The 20,362-nt window shown below is 42.5% G+C and overlaps 1 protein-coding gene across 1 annotated transcript in view; it reads right to left on the bottom strand.

The window, feature by feature from the left end:
- Positions 1-9,584, bottom strand: part of PLCXD3 (phosphatidylinositol specific phospholipase C X domain containing 3) — a 135,203-nt gene extending 125,619 nt beyond the window's left edge. Inside the window, exon 1 of the mRNA XM_059694864.1 lies at positions 9,269-9,584. Within this exon, the coding sequence (XP_059550847.1) occupies positions 9,269-9,371 (103 nt within the window). The 5' untranslated portion in view covers positions 9,372-9,584. The remainder of the gene's footprint in view (positions 1-9,268) is intronic.
- Positions 9,585-20,362: the final 10,778 nt, after the last annotated feature.

Here is a 20,362-nt window from a genome sequence, read left to right as displayed (position 1 = left end):
ACATGGATTTTTCTGGGTTCTTGGTTCTGTTCTACTGGTTGATGTGCCTGTTTTAATACAAGTACCACACTATTTTAATTACTGTAGATTCATAATAACCATTCTAATGGTTATTATGAATCTACGGTAATCAAATTATGATACTGCAGCTTTGTTTTTTTTCTCTCAAAATTTCTTTGGCTATTCAGGGTCTTTTGTGGTTTCATACAAAACAGGATTGTTTTTTCTATTTCTGTGTAAAATGTCATTAGAATTTTGATAGGGATTATACTGAATCGATCAATGGCTTTGGGTAGTATGAATATTTTAATAATACTAATTCTTCTGATCCATAAACAAAATATCCTTCCATTTATTTGTATCTTCTTTAAAATCTTTCACCAAAGCCTTATAGTTTTCAGTGAACAGATCTTTCATCTCCAAGGATAAATGTATTCCTACTTTACTGTTTTAAGCTTTTATGGACTATTATTCATCCATGAAAAAAGAAGGAAATTGTCTTATGCTACAACATGGATAAAACTTGAGGACACTGAACTAGTCACAGAAAGACAAATTCTTCATTATTCCACTTACATGAGGTATCTAAAGTAGTCAAACTTATCAAACCAAAAAGTCAAAGGGTGGTTGCCAGGAGCTGGTGGGAAGGGAAAATGATGAGTTGCTATTTAATGGGTATGAAGTTTAAGTCATCCAAGATGAAAAGCTCTAGAGAACTGCTGACACCTTTATGCTCACAGCTAACAATACTATACACTTCAAAAATTGCTAAGAGGATTAATCTTGTGTTATGTATTTTTTATGTAATAAATTAAAAGTGCATTAAGGAGGCAAAAGAAGAACATGTTTCAAGAAGAGAAGTGTGGTCAGCCACATCAAATGATGCTGAAAGGTGAAATAAAATAATAGAGAATGAGCCATTAGCTTTGGCAAAATATAGATCATTGGCAGCCTTGATAAAAAACAATTTTAGTGCAGTGGTGAGAAAATAATGTAATTAGCATGGGCTAGGGATAGAAAGGGGAATAACAACCTGAAGAGAGGAGATAGTTCTACAAAATTCAGAGAAATAGTGCAATGTATAGAGAGGCAGGTATGCAGTCAAAGGAGGCTTTTTTAAAAATGCAGAAAAATAAAATAAAATAAAGCAGAATATCCAGGTGCAGGAGTATTGATGAGTTAATAATGAGAAATGGGAAGTTCTTATCTATTTGCATCTACATAAAATAAAAAGTAAATTCATAAGTTTAGAGTGAGGTGGGAAGATGAGAATTTAAGGAGCATAAAGAGGTATGAAATTATCATCTCAGAAAATAGAAAAATAAATTTACTAGGGATGTGCAGTAAGATTCATGGTCAGAAATTTCTAGTGAGTCCAAGGTATCCAGGCTGTGTACTGTTTTCCAGAAATGTTTAGCCACTGAAGTTGTCTGGGATTGGGATAGGTAGAAAATTGAATTCAGCTGAGTTGGAGTTTTACCAGGTAAGTAGAGGAAGAAAGAGGAAGACAAGGGAATTAAAGATATTTTCAAAAGTAGGACTCTTCTGCTGGACCCAAGGAATTTGATCTGATATAAAGAGAAAGGAAGATGTGAGGGAGTAATAAAAACTGAACAACATTTCACAGTTGCAGCCTTCCCTTCTAGCAACATCTAAGGCAGGACCTTTACATCCCCTGACCACCTTTCTTTTCTGGGAGAAACTCAGGGCAGGTCCTGGCAGGAATGTGTTTAGGGCTAACTGGGCTAAAGCAGTCCTGGTGGTCCTCCTCCATATGACTACAGGGAAGTATGACTTGAGATGTGCATTGAGGTAAGTTCCCATTTGCCCATCAGGACTCCTTCAAGTGTGTCTACTTCAATCCCCAACAAGCCAGAGAGGGGCTCCAGGAAAGCCTAGCAGTCAGCTAGGATTGCCATTCATCATAGCAATCCTTCATGAAATAAAAATTCTCCAAGTGAATGAAGGAAACCAACCCTCCTTTATAATGTTGACTAAGGATAAACATGGATGCTTCATAAACACTAATTCTGTGGGAAACACGGTTATTAGCTGGAGTTTAGGATAGAGTGATGTAAGGCTGTCCACTCCCAGGATCCGTAATGGAACATGGGGACGTAAGAGCACAGCTAGCAAGTCACTGCCCATCTGTTTCTGTACCTATCCCTGGAGGTGACTAATCCTGGCTGCTTCTCAAGAATGCTTAATCATTGCCTCCTGCCCCTCTTCCTGACCTGGCTTCCTCTCTTAATAGAGCATAATAAAAGCATATGGTGCTGTAGAAAGCTTCTGGTGGCAGAATTCTGACTCTGTCTAAACCATGACAAATTTCTCTCTTGCTTTTCTCTGCCTTCTGGAATATATAATTTAGATACTTTTCCAGTCTCCAATCTTGAGGCTGATCCTAATGCTACCTAGACAAGGAGACCTGAGAGAATATATAGGATTCTCAAGGATATTAATCCCATGATTTGAGTTCGAGGAGTTCCTTGAGTGCCAATCAAGGAAACATGTTCTCTCTTTCCAAAAACTAATGCTTGTGGATAAGAGGCCAGCCTCATTGGTGGTAATTGGTAAAATTTCCATTATATCAGCGCTGACACCTTTAACCAACAACAATTAAAATGTGTGCATATGTGTGCACATGTGTGTAAAATTTAACCTTTTCTCGAAGGCTTGGAGCAATTACACTACTAATGTGCTTTTAAAAAAATGGAGCTATTAGGGATGACTTCAAGTATATCAGATTAGTTGGCTCTATTTACATTTTGCAAGGCTGCTCACTGGGAATAATAGGGACCCCAGCTGTATCCCTACTTCTGGATCTGTCTGGAGAAGTAATTAGGTAGCACCCACCAGAGGTCTACGTAGAAGAAACATCAAGAAACTTCTTGGAAAAAAGAGTTAACTTAAGAGAAAGTCAACACACATACACACAGAGCTAACATTGAGAATGATGCAGAGTATAGAATAAAATCTATCCTGTATATTGACCTCTGCACAGCTCTCATAAACTCATACTTAAGTCTTAAGGCAAGGGGCCAACAACAAAATAATCAATATAAGTTCTAAGAATTCTTCTGTTGGCATCTCTGCTTGTCAATAGATTACAAGTTTGGCATTGTTGGCACTCCCAGCTCAGTAGTGATGGCACACACACAGGGTCAGCAGGAGTAGGAGCTGCATCAGCAGCTTCCAAAGAGAGGGACCAGCTCTGGGACCTTCTGACCACAGTGGAGTGCAGGGCCCTTGTTACACATTAACATCCACAATGTTGGGCCTCTGCAGACATACTACAGGCCCTGGTGGGACTGCCAGCAGCAGTAATGTTTTGGGTATAAAACTACGGAAGCACAGTCCCTCTGGAGGTCAAAGGAGCAAAAGTGACAATAATCCAAAACAGGAAAGAAGGAAAATGATAGATACCATGTGGTAGCCCCCACACTTGGCTTATAAAAGACTGAAGAACTTATCCAGAGATTTCTAGAACTATTTGGAAGTCCGTTACAAAGGTGCCTCAGAGTAGCTGAAACTGACAATTAATATGACTTTGATTTTACCTTTGGGTTGTCAGGATTTAGAAAATTTTACATTTTGTGTTTTCCTTGGTTAGTCTTTTTTCACGAATAGTCCCTGTTGTTATTGCTGATGTACGGCACTCAACAGTCTTATTCCTCTCTTTGTAACTTATTCTATTTTGTTTGGGTGATATTAGAATTAAATAAGAGAAAATAAACTCTAAGTAAGAATATAAGAAACTTTCCTATGAGCAAAGCATGTGAGCTTTAACATATAAACATGGCAATATCCATTGCAGCAATTTGAAATGGCTTTTAAATTTTTAAAACTATTTTAGAACACTGATTATGCCAAATAATTAAAATTCAAACAAGTGAGTTATAGCCACATTTAAGCATCTTTCCATTCCATGTACACCATGCTTGAAATAAGTGAGGCATGGTTGACAAATACAAACGAGACTGATCATTTTCTTCCCATCAAAATGTACTAATTACCTTGTTTTTGAAGGCTTTCTGATGCTACTTATTACTAACTTTTGTATTCATGATGCCACTATTGCTTAAGGGCAATAGTGAGAAGTTCTAGCTTACAGATAAATTGACTGAATCTGCACCCTATAAATATAATTCAAGTATCTCAACAAGGAATGAGACCAAATGGACGAAGGACCATCAGAGATGTTTCCTGAATCGTCATTAGTGACCACTAGCATCACCAGGTGGGTGGATTTTAAGTGCTGCTGATGGCTGATGTCAATGAGCAGCAGGACTTTAAGGAAATGAAGGGAAATGTTTTACATTTATCACAGGACGTAATTTGAACACTTAAGTAGCAACTGAATCACACCTATTGTTCATGGTGCATGAAGAACTGAAATGTTCCCAACCTGGGCCATTAGCCTTGAGCAAACAGGGGGCTCTGGCTCTTAGCCTGGTGGTGAATTTGAACACTCACAGACAGACTGGATAGGAAGAGCTTCGTCAAACATGCATATTTAAATTTGGCTCTGCCACCTACAACAAGGATTCCCTGAGAGATACCTCAACGCAGCAGTTCCCGAATATTAAACATGTATGTAAATCACCTGGCGATCTTGTTAGAATGCAGATCCTGATTAAATCATCCTTAGGGGAGGGGTCTGAGGGTCTGTATTTCTACCCAGCTCCCGTGCTGCTAGCCCCTGGTCCAACTCTGAGTAGCAAGGCCTTCGATTATTGACGGAACATGAGCAAAGCACATGTGTACACGAGAAAACTCCTCATGAACTGTATGTAAAATGACATAAGCATCACCTTATTATATTGATTAAAAATAGTTGGTGATTCAATTCAACTGCTCAGGAAAAAAGTCCTAGTAGAATAAATTATGTTCCAGATATTCTTCTAATTTTCCTCTTTAACAAAAGCAAAACTGGGAATTGGAAAGGCCAACAAGAAAGATATTCATCCTAAATATTTTTGTTGCTTAGTGAGTGCTTTGAAAAATTAACTTCCATATAACCATCTTAACCAAAAAGATGGGGGGCAGGGGGGGAGGGGCGCGGACCAAATCCGGCTTTTTAAAAGAAATTTGCACAATCAGATCCAGTTCCAGATTTGTCTGTAGATCGTCTCCCTCCAATCAAAACAGAAATAGTGAATTACACAGAAAAGGAAGAAAACAACTGGCTCCAGGAAAACTGATGATGAGAAAAGATTGCTGCAAGGGAAGAAATTAAAAACTAATAAAAGCAAACATAACATAGAAATCAAAGCTGTAGGGATGTCTAATTTCCTTGCCTAAGTATAGCTGTTCTTTTTCATCAGTGTTGGCATTTTCTGTAAGAAATGAGTAAAATTGACAGGTACAATTATTGATTTCTGGAGCATTTCTGTGTTTCTATGTAAAGTATAATCAACAATTCCTGTTCACATGCTGGTTCACAAATTGGCCAAGGAACCCAGAGGGCAAGGAGAGAGCGAAGAAAGAGGCAGGTCACTCCAGATTGGTAGGTGGAAGCTCTCATTAGCAAGGGAACTTATAGACCAGGCTTGTCTTGGGCAGCCACATGATGAAGTCTCCACACTAGGCCGCCAGACTCTTAAAAGCTTGTACAGAGGCCTTAACTGGGTTCAGCCACATATACCATCCAGGTGGCCCAACAACACATCGCTCTTCAAAGGTTATGACCTTGAAAATGGCTCTCACTGTGGGAACAGAACAGGGGCAGAATGAATATTCCAAGCACAGGGGAGGGTGTGAGGAGACTCCAATTGCCTGAGTCCTACTCATGGGTCAACTGACAGTCACATCCTCTGTATGAACTCCTCCAACATCAAGAAAACACAACTTACTGTACTGTGTGAAGAAGACTTTCAGCACTTACCAGAAAATGCATAACAAACCCTTCCCATGGGAAAGAACCCCTTCCTCATTATTTAGGTTTTGGACAGAATGACCCCCTGTCACAGACCTAGACCACCAACACCTTAGTCAGATTAAGCAGCAGCTTGCTTGCCCCGTGATGGATCTCTTCTCAATGGTTCTGGAGCCACTGTGACTACAGAATTAAAAACTCTGCTTCAGATGCCAGAGGTCCATCAGACACACCAGAAATTCATCTGACTCCCCTTCACCTGCATTTTATACTTTGGCTTCCTGCTGCCATCCTGCTTGTGGTGGGAGGAAGCCTCATTCATCACCCAGACTGCCAGGAGATTGTTAAGCAAACATGTTTGAATGAATGAAAACCTTGTTTGGTGTCATCAGAGAGAAGAATAAGTGATACATGAGACTGAGGTCTGAGTACCTGTCTCTGTGTCCTGACAGTGCCATCCCTTTGAAAGATAAACGACAGGAACACTACTAACACCAATTATTAACTTGATTCCTTAGGTCAGTCTATACCAAATCATGAGGCCATTTAGATGCAAAATAGCCACTGAGAGATTTGGTTCTGAAAACATTCCAGATGCAGACACTGAGAAATGTTTAGAGAGGCCAGCATTGAACTTATGCTGGGGAGTACCTCACACTTGCAGACTGTTCTTAGCATGGCCCCTCCCGGTCATCTGGTTTAACTGCCCCAAGTGGATGGCCTCCTAATTAGGCAGCTCTTCATGCTCCAATTCTGTCACCTGGGAAAACCTGAAGTTTTGAGGATGACAGAGCAGCAGTTCCTTCCACAGGAACACTTGAGTGGGGCATCAGGAGTGGCTTTAAATGGTGGAGGTAATTACTTAATTCAAGCTCTAGCAACCGGCCAAGTAAACATGTAGCAGCCAGGAAGCTATTAGCATGATTTTAAGGCAATTATTCCATTAGTGTTTAATAGTCTCCAATTAGTCTTTTCTGATTGTCAAAGTTTGAATGTCTTTTTTTCCTCCAAAACTTCTCACAGTTGAGTAGTGCAGAAAAGTGCCGTAATCCATTTTTAGACCTGGGGTTAAATCTACATTACAGACTCATGGAAAACTAGGGGGGTGGGGGGGGGTGTACATTTGAAGAAATAGTTCTCAGATGTATTGGGTATGAGAGAAGCTCTGCAGGGGGCCCATTTGGAATATAATACTAACAGGGGTTGGGAAAGTGGTGGAAATTCCCATTGCATCCAATGCTGCGTCATCTTATGTCTCTAAGTATACCAGAACATCAAAGTCAGAGACTTTGTTTCATGGGGAGAAAGGAAAATTGCCCTGTTCTTGTTAATGCATGTTTCCTTGTTCCTTCATCCTGGTCAGTACTTGTTGCTACTGAATTATCCAGATACGAACGCCAAAGCATTTTGCTCTAAAATTCCTAGAAGCTCTTCCCTCAGGATCACTGTAGGGTCAGATCTCTGATATTAGGCCATTTGCCTTCACTGAGCTGCAACTTTTACATTTGTGAAATGGAGTTCACAGTCCCAGCAATGCCTGCTTCCTGGGGTCTGGGGAAGGATCATGTGATCTGGTCTACATACCAGGGCTCTGAAAAGGGAAGTATTACAGAAATGTAAGAGATTCAGACAGTGTCGTAGCTTCCATCAGAGCCAGCAACATGAATTTAGGCTGTTAACCCCTGTCTCTGGAGAGTCACACATCGGAAGATAAGCACCGCTCACCCCTCTTACCTCCCATGTGTGCAGAAATGCTCAGGGAGAGGCCATGTGAAAGTAACTTTAAAACCAAAGAAAAAAAGGAAGGAAAAAAGAGGATAGGAAATCCTGTGGAAGTGAGAGTGGAATTTTGCCAACAAAGTTGTGCACTTTCTACCTTTTCCTTCAAAAGAGCAATCCCCAGGCTCACCCAGGTAGCAGGCACTGTAGCGTGGAGAGGCTGGGTTGTCCTTTAAGTTGGAAACACATAGGCTCTTGGGAAGCTACCTCCTAAAGAAGGACGCAAGGACACAGCCTCTCCCCTTCCCGGTTGGTGTTCAGAGTGTGGCCTGTGCCTATCAGAGCGGCCAGACAACCACTTGACTGAGGACCATTGATTTGGGCTACTGATCCATTCCAGCACTGCTGGTTAGAGCCCCCTGGGATTTCCAAGAGAACCCTTCTTTTGCTTTTTGCTTGTTTTAAATTATGTTTCCCCTCAGTGGCTGAGAGGGGGCGCTGGGTGGAGCAAATCAAGAAGCGGTAGAACAGAAGGTTGAACCTAATCGGGCCCAACCAGGGGCAGGTGTGGACCACCTGTGCATAATGTGTAATTTGTCCTCTGGTCCGACCCGAGAAGGATAAGGCATTCACTCCTTCAGCCCAAGTGGAAAGTCCAGTTGGTAAGGAAGTGCGGCCGTGTCCCGGCTGTCGCCGCGGCCCACTGTCCTGGAGTGTCCTCCCCACCGCACACCTCAGCCAGGGGCTCCAGCGCGCACCAACCCGGAGACCTGCCCAGACCCTGGTGCCAGCCGCGCGCCATGCTGAAGCCTCTGGTGCCTCGCGCCTCTCCCGGCTTTGCCAGGCTCCCCCCTGTTCTCCTGGCTGTGGGGACACCGGGACACCAGGACAATCACTTCTCCTGGTAATCCCACCTCTCCGCCTCGCTGCTCAGGGCTCCCCCGGAGCAGCAAACGCAGGGTCCGCCAGGGCTCGTTTTCGTGACCCGGGAGCTGATGGTCGCTAACAGCGCTGGGATCACGGTCCACCCGGTGGCCACCGGGCCAGGCCCGCGGGTCCTCCCAGACTCCAACCCGGAGCCCTCCGCCCCTCGTCCCTGTCAGCTCCGGGTCAAGGGCGGCGATCGCGCTGCCGCCGGTCCCTCAACTTTCATCCCTCTCGGGGAAGCGCTTTGTCTCTTTAAAGGAGACGGGGGACCACGAATAGAAATGGCTCAGGTAGGTTCTACCGGAGAAATCTACCAAATCCTCTGGATTCTGCGCCAGGGATGGAGTCGGAGTTCCCGGCGCTGGACCGAGCCCCCAGGACACCAGCCGGCGCTCACAGCGCACGGTCCCCCACCGACTCAGATGCGCCCCCCGCTTCCAAGTCTGCGGAGAAGAACGAGGGAGGGGGCACCGGGGGCCAACCCACAGCCGAGCCTTTCCCGCTCCAGCCCTCTGCCACCGCCCGCTGCAAAAGCCCGGCGGCAAGGCAGTCACCTTGATCCCCGCGCCAGGGTCCCCCGAGGTTAGGGAAAGGCCAGAGGCCGGAGGCTCCCGGGCAGCGCTAGCCTGGCCCCAGACCCACCCCTGGGACCCGTTTCCCTCCCGCGGGCACCCTGGCAACTTAGCACCTAGTGGCAGAGAAGCAGGGCGGGGCAGGTGGCGGCGCCCGCGCCGTGCGCCCTACCTGGGATGGCTAAATTGGTGAGGGGGATGCTGTGGATGCTCTCCGGGAGAGCTGCCATCCAGTCGGCCAATTTGAGCTCGTTGGTCCCCTGAGACGAGGCCATCGTGCAGGTGGCGTGCGCGCTGCGGTCCCGCACTGCTCGCTGGCAGGCTGGCAGGCTGCTGCCGCTAATCCAGTGTGTGCTCCAGCCCCGCTAGAGTTTACACTCCGCTCTGCGCCACACCCACAGGATGGCGCAGACACACGCGGGTTTCAGTAATTATTCCGAACACCCCATGCTCCCCAGTGCCTCCGCCAGACTCTGCCCAAGCTGAGGCTCCTGACGTCCGCGCTCAGCTTTCTCCTCTCTCCCCTCCCTCCCAGACTCCCTCCTCCCGCCCTGGCCCTCCTCTGCGTCTCTGCCTTTTCTCGCCATCCTGCAGCTCTTTTTGGCTTTTTTCATCTTTTTTTCTTTTTAAATCGTGGTTCATGGTTTTGTTCGGCCCTTTGATGTGACTACCTGATCCTATTTCTATAAAAAACAGTCTTGTGGTCGAGCCTAAAATCTTGGTAGACTTTGGGATGCTATCTTCTCCCCAGGAGGTGACTCACAGGCTGGCTTTCAGGACTTTGCATTCTTACCAAAGAGCTTTCCTTTCTGTAAGCTACACCAGGTGGTTTCTCCCAGCCTGATGGAGCCTGCAGGTCTGCTTATAACAAAATGGTGGTCTGCAGTCACCACTTCGCCTAATTTTTTTGGATGGTTGAGGAGAGTGTGCTGGTGGCAAAGAGAAGTAAGTTCTAGGCTAGGTGGTTCCTAGTTAATGCCTGGCATCCTGTTTCTGACATTTCAAGATAAAGAAGCCCTTCGACCCCTTCATTGCTCATAGATCACGAGACCTCTTTGTGATTTCTATGGAGGAAGCTACCTGTGTCCTCTCTCTGTCATTGTCAAGCCACTCAGGATAAGCCCAGAGCCTGATGCCAGAAGAAAATGACCACATTTCCCAGGGACATGCTGTAATTATTGACAGGAGCACTTGGTGAAATGTATTTGGCACCATTCAAAATGATCTGTGTGACTGTCGAAATTTTCATTCCCTGGCAGACTAGAGAGATGTGCCTCTCTCAAGAGAAATCACTCATTGTGCCTCCAAAGAACTGTCTTGGTCCACCTGCTCTCAGACAAGACAAGGAGAGAAATCAAGTCTTACCAATGTGATGGGGACGTGAAAACCAAGGTAAGAAAGAGAGCTGCTGTAAAGCATGGGGATGACTATTTCACTTCAGTAAACCATTAATATTAACAGCAACAACAACTAAAGCTTGCTTATAATACAAGGATGTAGAACCCAAAGAATATTTCCCAGCGGGAGCACTTTGAAAACATGGAGAAAGGAGAGATAATGCCTTATGCGTGTGATCAAATTTTCCATTGTCCCATAGAATCAATGTATAGCTTCAAGAGGTCATGGTAGCCCTAGCTGGTTTTGCTCAGTTGATAGAGCATCAGCCTGTGGACTAAAGGGTCCCAGGGTCGACTCCAGTCAAGGGCACATGCCTGGGTTGTGGGCTTGATCCCCGGTAGGAGACATGCAGGAGGCAGCCGATCAATGATTCTTTCTCATTGCTGATGTTTCTATCTCTCTTTCCTTCTCCCTTCCTCTCTGAAATCAATAAAAATGTATTTTTTTAAAAAAAGAGGTCATGGTAGGGTTATCTTTAAGAATGAAAAGGGCACATACGGGGATTTTTTCCAAGGTCAATCTTAATATTCTTACTAGCAGCCACATACCTTTTGATGAGAGTGAGAATTTGGCTCACTGTGGGATTATTGGTCAAGAGACCTACACACACCACCCTTCTGGCTAATGCTGATGCTCTGTGGGCATCACAGGGGGCAATGAGAGCTCAGCCCTGGGAACCCAATGCTTTGGCTCTGAGAAGTTTGGGCAGGTCCTCGAGTTTCTGTCAGCCCTAGTTGTCTCCATTAGAAAACGATGATAGTAACTCAGAGATTCATAGTGAAGCTTCCTGGAAAGAATGTAAGAGCTTGTTATCAGCAAATCATCACACAGAATATGAGACTTATGTTTATTGAGACAACGATATATGCATATTCTTCCTCTCCTTGCCTTTTCTATCCTTATAAAATATTTGTTTTCAAGACGATGAAGTAATTATTGAATCTTGGAAATATTTTTAACAAGAGACATTTTAAAGTCATGCCTTGAGTGTTGAACTTAGGAATTTCTAAAAGGTTACAAAGCATTTTCTTAAAAAATGAAGCCACATTAACTGATGGGGAAAGTTGCCTCTATAAAGAATTGTACACTGTAACTTTTGGTAAAGCAAACAAGTAATCCCACCCCTGTTTTATCTTCTTTGAGTGTTAGAATTTTTAATGTATTGGATTTTGCATAAAACCTTACATTTCTCTGCATGCAACTCACTAGAAAAGAGAGGGCTAGAAATCGATAGTTCTGAATTTCTTTCTTGGCTTATAATCAATTTTTTAAGTATATTTTTATTGATTTCAGAGAGGAAGGGAGAGGGAGAGGGAGATAGAAACATCAATGATGAGAAAGAATCATTGATCGGCTGCCTCCTGCACGCTCCACACTAGGTATTGAGCCTGCAACCCAGGCATGTGCCTTGACAGGGAATCAAACCATGACCTCCTGGTTCATAGGTCGACACTCAACCACTAAGCAACACCAGCCAGGCTTATAATCAACTTTTAAGATAATTTTATGACCTAAATACCCAATCTTTCTATTATCAGCTCTGCCACTACTTACTAAGTGATATTAGGAAAAGCATGTAATTTCTCTTGGCTTTACCCACTGTATTAATCAGGGTTTTTCAGAAAAACAGAATCAGTTTTATGAGAGAGCAATCCTATATAATGAAAGTCTAATATGCAAATCGACCGAAAGGCACTGACCACCATGGGGCAGATGCTCAATGCAGGAGCTGCCTCCAGCCCGCAGGCCCCAGGCCAGTCAAGGTGGGTGCCAGCAGGGCGCCCCCACCCACCCCCCAATCGCCCTGCCAGTTGCCTCCTACAGAGGGAGGTGACCAGCGGGGTGGGGAGATCAGGGGTTGGGGCCGGCCATTGAGCGGACCGGTGCCACCCCCGCCCCCCCATCATCCCAGTCGCCCCCTGATTGCTCCGCTGGTCACCCCACAGATCAGCTCTAATCACCAGCCAGGCCTAGGGACCCTATCTGTGCACACCAGGCCTCTAATACATATACATATGTATATGTATATATGATCAAGAAGAGATTTTATGGAATTGATTTGTGAGAACTGGAAACTCTGAATGGCAGGCCAGCAGATTGGTAACTTAGGTAGGATTTCTATGTTTCAGTCTTGAAGCAGAATTATTCTTCTTCCGAAAAACTCTGTCTTTGCTCTAAGGCATTCAACTGCTTGGATGAGGCCCACCCACATTAAAGAGTGTAATCTGCTTTACTCAGAGTCAAATGATTGTGAATGCTAATCATATCCACAGATACCTTCACAGCAACATCTAGACTAGTGTTTGATCAAACTATTGGGCATCACAGCCTAGCCAAGTTGACACACATAATTAACCATCACACCCACTGACAAACTAAACTAGAATTTGTTATTGATCTCTAGAGCTCCTTTTGACTCTATTATTCTATAATCTTGTTTTCTTTGTGATGACTTCTCACACATATAGCTGCTGGAAATAGCAAAAAAAAACAACAAAACAAAAAACCTTAGTTTTTTTATTCTATCCAACCAACTCAAGGTATAGATCAACCATTTTATCACTACAAAATACTAATGAGTTTTCACTGTGGTGCAATAGGAGCTGACCATTTTTAAAAAGACTCTGATAAGCTTAAATGGAAAGAGAAAAATGACATATCACAGTGGTTTCATGCTGTTATTAAAGTTTATGTAATCCTCAGCTGTCCATCAACATCACACTATGCACAGTTTATAAACATTGCTACTCATTTGGAATATTTTATTACTTTATATCTTCTTCCACTCAAAAAAAAATACATGGTTCTTTGGTATGTATTATCTTTCATTAGTTCATAATATTTCTTTAATTATTGGAGCTACTAGTATCTATGTGTTTTTTTTCCAAATTAAATTGATGCTGAGTTATATTCTGAAAAACAAGGTTCCTTACAGGTCAGCTGAATAATATTTTACAAGAGGAACTTTGTTTAAAACAATTCAGCCAAATCAATAAAAAAATATAATGTTCAGAAATATACTTTCACAAATTTAAAATATGTAAAGAGACAATAAAGAGCCTTTGTAAAATTAAAAATTAATAATCAATGCATTTTACCATTCTCTACCACCTCTACCTGGATATCTCATTCAAAGAAATGTACTATATGTAACTACAAGAAATGGATTTTGTACTTAAATTCCAAATTTAAGCCCTAACTGGTTTGGCTCAGTGGATAGAGCATCAGCCTGCAGACTGCAGGGTCCTGGATGGAATTCAGGTCAAGGGCACATGTCTGGATCATGGGTTTGATCCCCAGTGGGGGGCGTGCAGGAGGCACCCAGCAATGATTCTCTCTCATCATTGATGTTGCTATCTTTTTCTCCCTCTTCCTCTCTGAAATCAATAAAAATACATTAAAGATTTTTAAAAGTGATAATCCCCACTTCCCACCACCATATTAACCCTTTAGGGTTTTCAGTCCTTCTCCTCTTCCCCTACATATACTCCTTATATGCCAACCCCAAATAAGCTAATTAACACTCTGAATACAATCTAAGGGTTGCAATCACAAGTTATGGGATCTGAAGACTGGGATTCAAATCCAGGTTTTCCCAATTAATTTCTGTGTGTTTTTGTTCCCTTCACTGAAGTGTGAAGAATAATTATTTCTTCCTGGGCATGGGAAAATGGAAGGCACTATGAAGCTTAAATGAATTGAAGAATTTGAAGTTTATTGAACAGAATGGAAGCACAAGAAGCTACAATTCACCATTATGCTTCTTGCTCCCACTAAGCCTTTTCTATTCTGTGAACGCCACACGGAGTACAGTTTGATGCTTTCATATATCAAAATTCTTTCTATTCTAACTCATCTTTGCAATTTTTCTTACTATCCAGAAGTACACCCATTGCACACCCATTGCAGTTTTTTTATAGCTATCTTGTAATATGTTTCTAATTTCCTAGCTGATCTTAAAGCATTATGTGGACAGAAATAGTGTTACATACCCTCTAATGCAGCGGTTCTCAACCTGTGGGTCGCAACACCTTTGGCGATCAAACGACCCTTTCACAGGGGTCGCCTAAAACCATCCTGCATAACAGATATTTACATTATGATTCATAACAGTAGCAAAATTACAGTTATGAAGTAGCAACGAAAATAATTTTATGGTTGGGGTCACAACATGAGGAACTGTATTTAAAGGGCCAGAGGTTGAGAACCACTGCTCTAATGCCTCTTGCAGTATCTAAAACATACAAGGGATCATTATAATAATTTATTTACTTAGTTCATAAATACCTATTGAGTGTCTATTATGTGCTCTATTCCAGTGAAAGAAAATGGAGCAGCAAGTCCCTGAACTCATTGGGCTTGTGTTTCAGGCAGAGAGCAGCAAATGATAGCTTAATGGTTGAATAAACAAGTGATCTGGCTATATCTCTCACTTCAGTGGCAAAACCCTCCTTTAACATGCCTTATTTTTTAGCTTTTCACAAAGAAGCAAGAGACTTATAACTCAGTTTTGAAAATATATTTTAAAAGAAAAATTGGTTTGGAATTGTTTTGCCTCTCAATATTTCCATGATTCTTCCCCTCCCTAGGGCTATGTTGGTAAGTCAGTGGTGACACTTGGACATAACATGTCGTGCTCTTCTAGATTCCTAGAAAAAAATTTGATTTTTTCAAGCATGTGGGTTGGGGAAGACAGAAGGGAAGGAAGGTGACTGTTTTAGGGTCATATGCAGATTCAGAAACATCCTGAAACTATTACACTCATTGTTGCTTTAAAAAATTATGATCATAATTATACCAATGTTTTTAGCAGCATTATTCACAATTCAAAAAGTGAAAACAACCCAAATATCCATCAACAGATGAGTGAATACACAAAATGAGGTATAAACATACAATGGAATATTATTCAGCATTAAAAAGGAAGGTAATTCTGATACCTGTACATCATGGATGAACTTGGAAGACAATATGCTAAGTAAAATCAGACACAAAGGAAAATATCATATGATTCCACTTACATGAGGTACCTCAAATAGTCAAATTCATAGAGACAGATAGTAGAATAGTGGTGTTCGGGCTGGGGGAGTGGAGAATGAGGACTTTAGTTAACGGATACAGAGGTTCAGTTTAAGGTCATGAAAAAGTTCTGGAGGAGGACTGGTAGTAGTGAAGGTTGCACAACAAGGTAAATGTACTTAATGCCATTGAACTATACACTTAAAAAATTAAAATGGTAATTTTTATGTTGTGTATATTTTATTACAGTAAAAACAACTAAATAACCAGTGACTCTGTTAGACAGAAGTACCCTACTCATTTTTTCAATTATAAAGTCCCCATCATAACCACTTAGCAATCCTACATCCTCCAGCCAGTGACTACCAGGAACACACCTGAAATTATATAAATTGGTTCATTTCTTTTTGCAGTGAGAGAGAAGGTACATCATGAAAACCCTGAGACATCTCAGTTGGGGGTGTAAGAACATATGGTATTTGCTCTTATGTTAGGTAATTCGGGGAGCGGTTAGGAAATGGATCTTTGCTCTGATTTGAATACTGTGAGGAAGTGGTGAGGAGGGTAATTCAATGAGCATCTTCATAAATCTTATCTGGAAGCAGGACCAGAGGTGGGCAAACTTTTTGACTTGAGGGCCACAATGGGTTCTTAAACTGGATCGGAGGGCTGGAACAAAAGCATGGATGGAGTGTTTGTGTGAACTAATATAAATTCAAAGTAAACATCAACACTAATAAAAGAGAAAAACGGTAATTGGCGTACAACGATACCCTTTTCATTGGCTAATCGGGGCTATATGCAAATTAACTGCCAACTAAGATTGGCAGTTAATTGCCAACTAAGATTGGCAGTTAACTGTCAACAAGATGGCGGTTAATTTGCATATGTAGGCACAATGCAGGGAGGCGAAAGGGAAAGCAGGAAGAAGCCCCCTGCCACTGACAGTGATCGGAAACCCAGGGGGGAGCTAAGAGCTGGGGGGCAGGGCAAAGGCGGCCCTGGGGCCGCCTTTGCCCTACCCCCCAGCCATGATCGGAGAATCAGGTGCCTTTGCCGCCCTGGCCAGTGATAGCAGGAAGTAGGGGTGGAGCCAGCGATGGGAGCTGGGCACGGTCGAAGCTGGCAGTCCCAGGAGCTAGGGGTCCCTTGCCTGGGCCTAAAGCGAAGCCCACGATCGCGGGCCGCTGCAGCTGCGGGTCCCCGCTGCCCGGGCCGGACGCCTAGGCCAGATGTGTCAGGCCTGGGCAAGGGGCCGATCCTGCGATTGGAGGGTGATGGGGGTCAACGCCTGAGGGCTCCCCCCACACACACACACCCAGTGCACGAATTTCGTGCACCGGGCCCCTAGTCATTACATAAAAGGGTACAGTCTTTTTTTTCAATAGTTTTATTCATTTCAAACGGGCCGGATCCGGCCCGCGGGCCGTAGTTTGCCCACGGCTGGACTAGACCAAGGCTAGAGCTCTGATAAGTAAAGAAGTAGCAGTTACTCATGAGAGTGGGGGATGTCAGATCACCAGGGGGCATGGGCAATGTTAATGTTTTGTCTATTTTAAGGCCTGATTACAGAGGGCTTATGTTCTTTTTTTATGATTCATAAAGGTCATGGCATGGTCTTGTCTAATGTTTTGTGAACATATTTGTGTTCAGCAGGTGAACACCAAGGCCTGGCTGATAGTTCCACAGGAACTCCTCCATGTCAGGGACTAGTTTCCTCTTTCTCACCAGTAAATAAAAGGACAAGCACAATTTAATTACCTGGTGTTCCAAAAGTCCTTGTCTAGTAGACCTCTGTCAATGACAGATGTCATTATTAACTTTGATATGGATTCCCCATGAGTAAGATTTTACGCTTTATGGCACAGACAGATTGATGCAATAAAGCCAAATTTGTATATGACAAGCTCATGCGTGTTCTTACACAGGCATGCCCTGGGACACCTGCTATATCCTCCTGCCCTTCCAGATGGTCCCTCCGCTACACAGTACACAGAAGCAAAGGTGATCCTGCTGAAGGATCACTCAATTTGCATTTCTTTCCAGTCTCTTCTTGCAAACCACATAGGCAATTGTCTCTATCTTGGGCTGTCTGACAGGCGCAGGTAATGCTGTGGGACACCACTAACACCTTAAAGAAAGAGATTCTGAGAAGAAAGGTCAGATAATGAGTTCTCAGTCTAACCCTAGCCCTGGAACTGCAGGTCAGCTGTGGAAGAGTTTCAGAAATCTGAGCACTGTGAGAGGAGACCCATGTCTAGCTGTTGAGGGAGCGTTAAGCAACGCTTAACACTGAATTAGCAAAAATGGCACTTACTCATTTTCCTAGCTACCAGCCCAGTGGCATTTAAGATTACACCTTTCTAATAAAGGTTTACTCTAAAGATGGGACAGCCATCTTCATTCAGTGCTAAATCTTTCTTTACAACTTTATGCAACCCCTTCTCCTTAAGCCTGAATTTTTCCTTTTGTTTTTATCATATAGACAAACAATGAAAAGATTGCAAATACTCTTAGATGCTTCAGCTTAATGGCTCAAATGTAACCATTCATTATAAGAAATGTCAACAAATCTCCTTTATTTGAAAAGGTTTATTTCACACCATATATAGCGCCTTGACTTTTTAAACTCAATATTGTAATACTTGCTCACATCACTATTGTCAAAAAAATTATGAAGATGAGGGTAGTTGAGTGAGTTATTTAACCCTCCTCATCCTTGGGACTTAAGCCATTAAGTAAGTAAAATGCATAGTATTCCAATGGTTATTATGGACAAGATACCTTTTTAAAATTATTAACAGTGCCTGGCAAACAGGGGTTGCTAAGTAAATGTTAGCTTCTTCCCCTATTCCTCATCCCTTCCCTCCTGCTATCAGGGTTTCCATGGACCTCAGGCAGCAGGGAACAGGCTTGGGTCTGAACAGAGGCACAGCTCCATCCTGCTAAGTCCCACACAGGCTCAGAACCACCTGACTTTGTCCTCTTCCCCAGTTAGCCTGTGGCACCAGCAACACCACCACCTTCATTTCTGTCTGAAGAGTGATCCTCAGAACCCATGGGATCGAGAGTAGTTCATCAACCACTCAGCCTGGCTCACCACTGTTCTGTCACTTAACCATGCACAAGACAAGAAGAATAGTAAAATAAAATAAAGATGAGGGTAGGATGGGGCGAGACAAAGTAGAATGCATTTATTTATTTTCATTCCATGAGTACAGTTATCTGCGACTCATTTATGTTTTCAAAAACATAAGAATAAAGAAAGATATAATAAAATGTCCAGACTGCATTTATCATAGTGAATGCATAAACTTAGGGCAGGGGTGGGGAACGTCCAGCCCACGGGCATGTAAAGCCCTAGAAATCATTGTGTCTGACCCTGCCATGGCATTAGAGGTGAGTTCATTAAATATTTGGCCAAACAGAGCAGGCTGATTTTTAAGTTGATAATTTTATATGGCCTCGAATGATATTATTAATATTCAAATGGCCCTTGGTAGAAAAACATGGTTCCCAACCCCTGACCTAGGGGATGTTGCATCTAAGCCATGAAATGTACATGCTCAGAGTAGCTACCCACAACTCTAACTGACCATGAACAGATGCATTGTGGGATGATGAAAACATGAAACTTCCTTTCTAAAACAGAAAATTAGTAAGCAACTTCTACATTTTAATGAGATTGGCAGAAAACCCAATGTGGTCAGGGCGCTGTAAAAGACATACTTCTCAAAGTGAATAATGATGCTGCTTTACAGACACGCAGGTCAGAAGACAGATGTTGATTTCACATGGAAATTCAAACATGCAGTACTTAAAGTTATGGTTAAGTGACATGGCCATCTATGGACCTTTGAGCAAGAGAAGAAGAATGTCCCAGTATTCACTGGCTAATCACAGGGAAGTAATTTTCTATTTAAAATAATTTATAGCAGCAGTTCTCAACCTATGGGTCGCAACCCCTTTGGCGATCGAACGACCCTTTCACAGGGGTTGCCTAAGACCATCCTGCATATCAGATATTTACATTACTATTCATAACAGTAGCAACATTACAGTTATGAAGTAGCAATGAAAATAATTTTATGGTTGGGTCACAACATGAGGAACTGTATTTAAAGGGCCAGAAGGTTGAGAACCACTGATTTATAGCAAGATAATTATAATCCATCATTATCATATGCCTTATGTAATTAGAAAACTTGAATTCTCCATCCATGACAATTGTTGGTATAATTTTCCACAAAGATATTAGCCATTATACCTCATTATTAACTTTGATTAGTGAGATTAAGAAAGAATACATCTATTATGATTATTCATGCAACTCTTCTTTCACAAACCTTGAAAGAGCTAAGATGTGGCTACAGGCTTATACCTAAGAGACAGAGGGTTTGGAACATTCAGTGTTTGAAAAGAATGGGTTTGAACTGACTGCACTCATCATAGTGGCGCTAAGGGAATTGGGAGGCTATCACCTAATTAAAAATAATTTTAAAATGAACTATAGAAAACAGCTGTTGGAAACAATTATAAGGCTATGTAAAATAAGCATATTTCCACATATAATGTGTTTAAAGATGTGATTTGATGTCAGGGAATCTGCTGAAGTTAATAGTTATAGAAATAATTAAAATATATTACAAACGACTTGGAAATTATGTGAACAGATTGTGTGTGAAACAAATATTGGTAGGCCAGCTCATTATTAATATGACACAATGGCTTCAGACCAACAAAAGAGAATTTTAAGTATCTGTCATTGATATGTATCAACCACTTTAAGATTAGCCTATACACAAGTCCAGTGGTCGGCAAACCACGGCTCGTGAGACACATGAGGCTC

This window comes from Myotis daubentonii, chromosome 4, assembly GCF_963259705.1.
Source record: "Myotis daubentonii chromosome 4, mMyoDau2.1, whole genome shotgun sequence".
Taxonomy (NCBI): domain Eukaryota; kingdom Metazoa; phylum Chordata; class Mammalia; order Chiroptera; family Vespertilionidae; genus Myotis; species Myotis daubentonii.
Note: the sequence above shows the minus strand (reverse complement) of the source record. Positions and strands in the feature narration are given on the sequence as shown.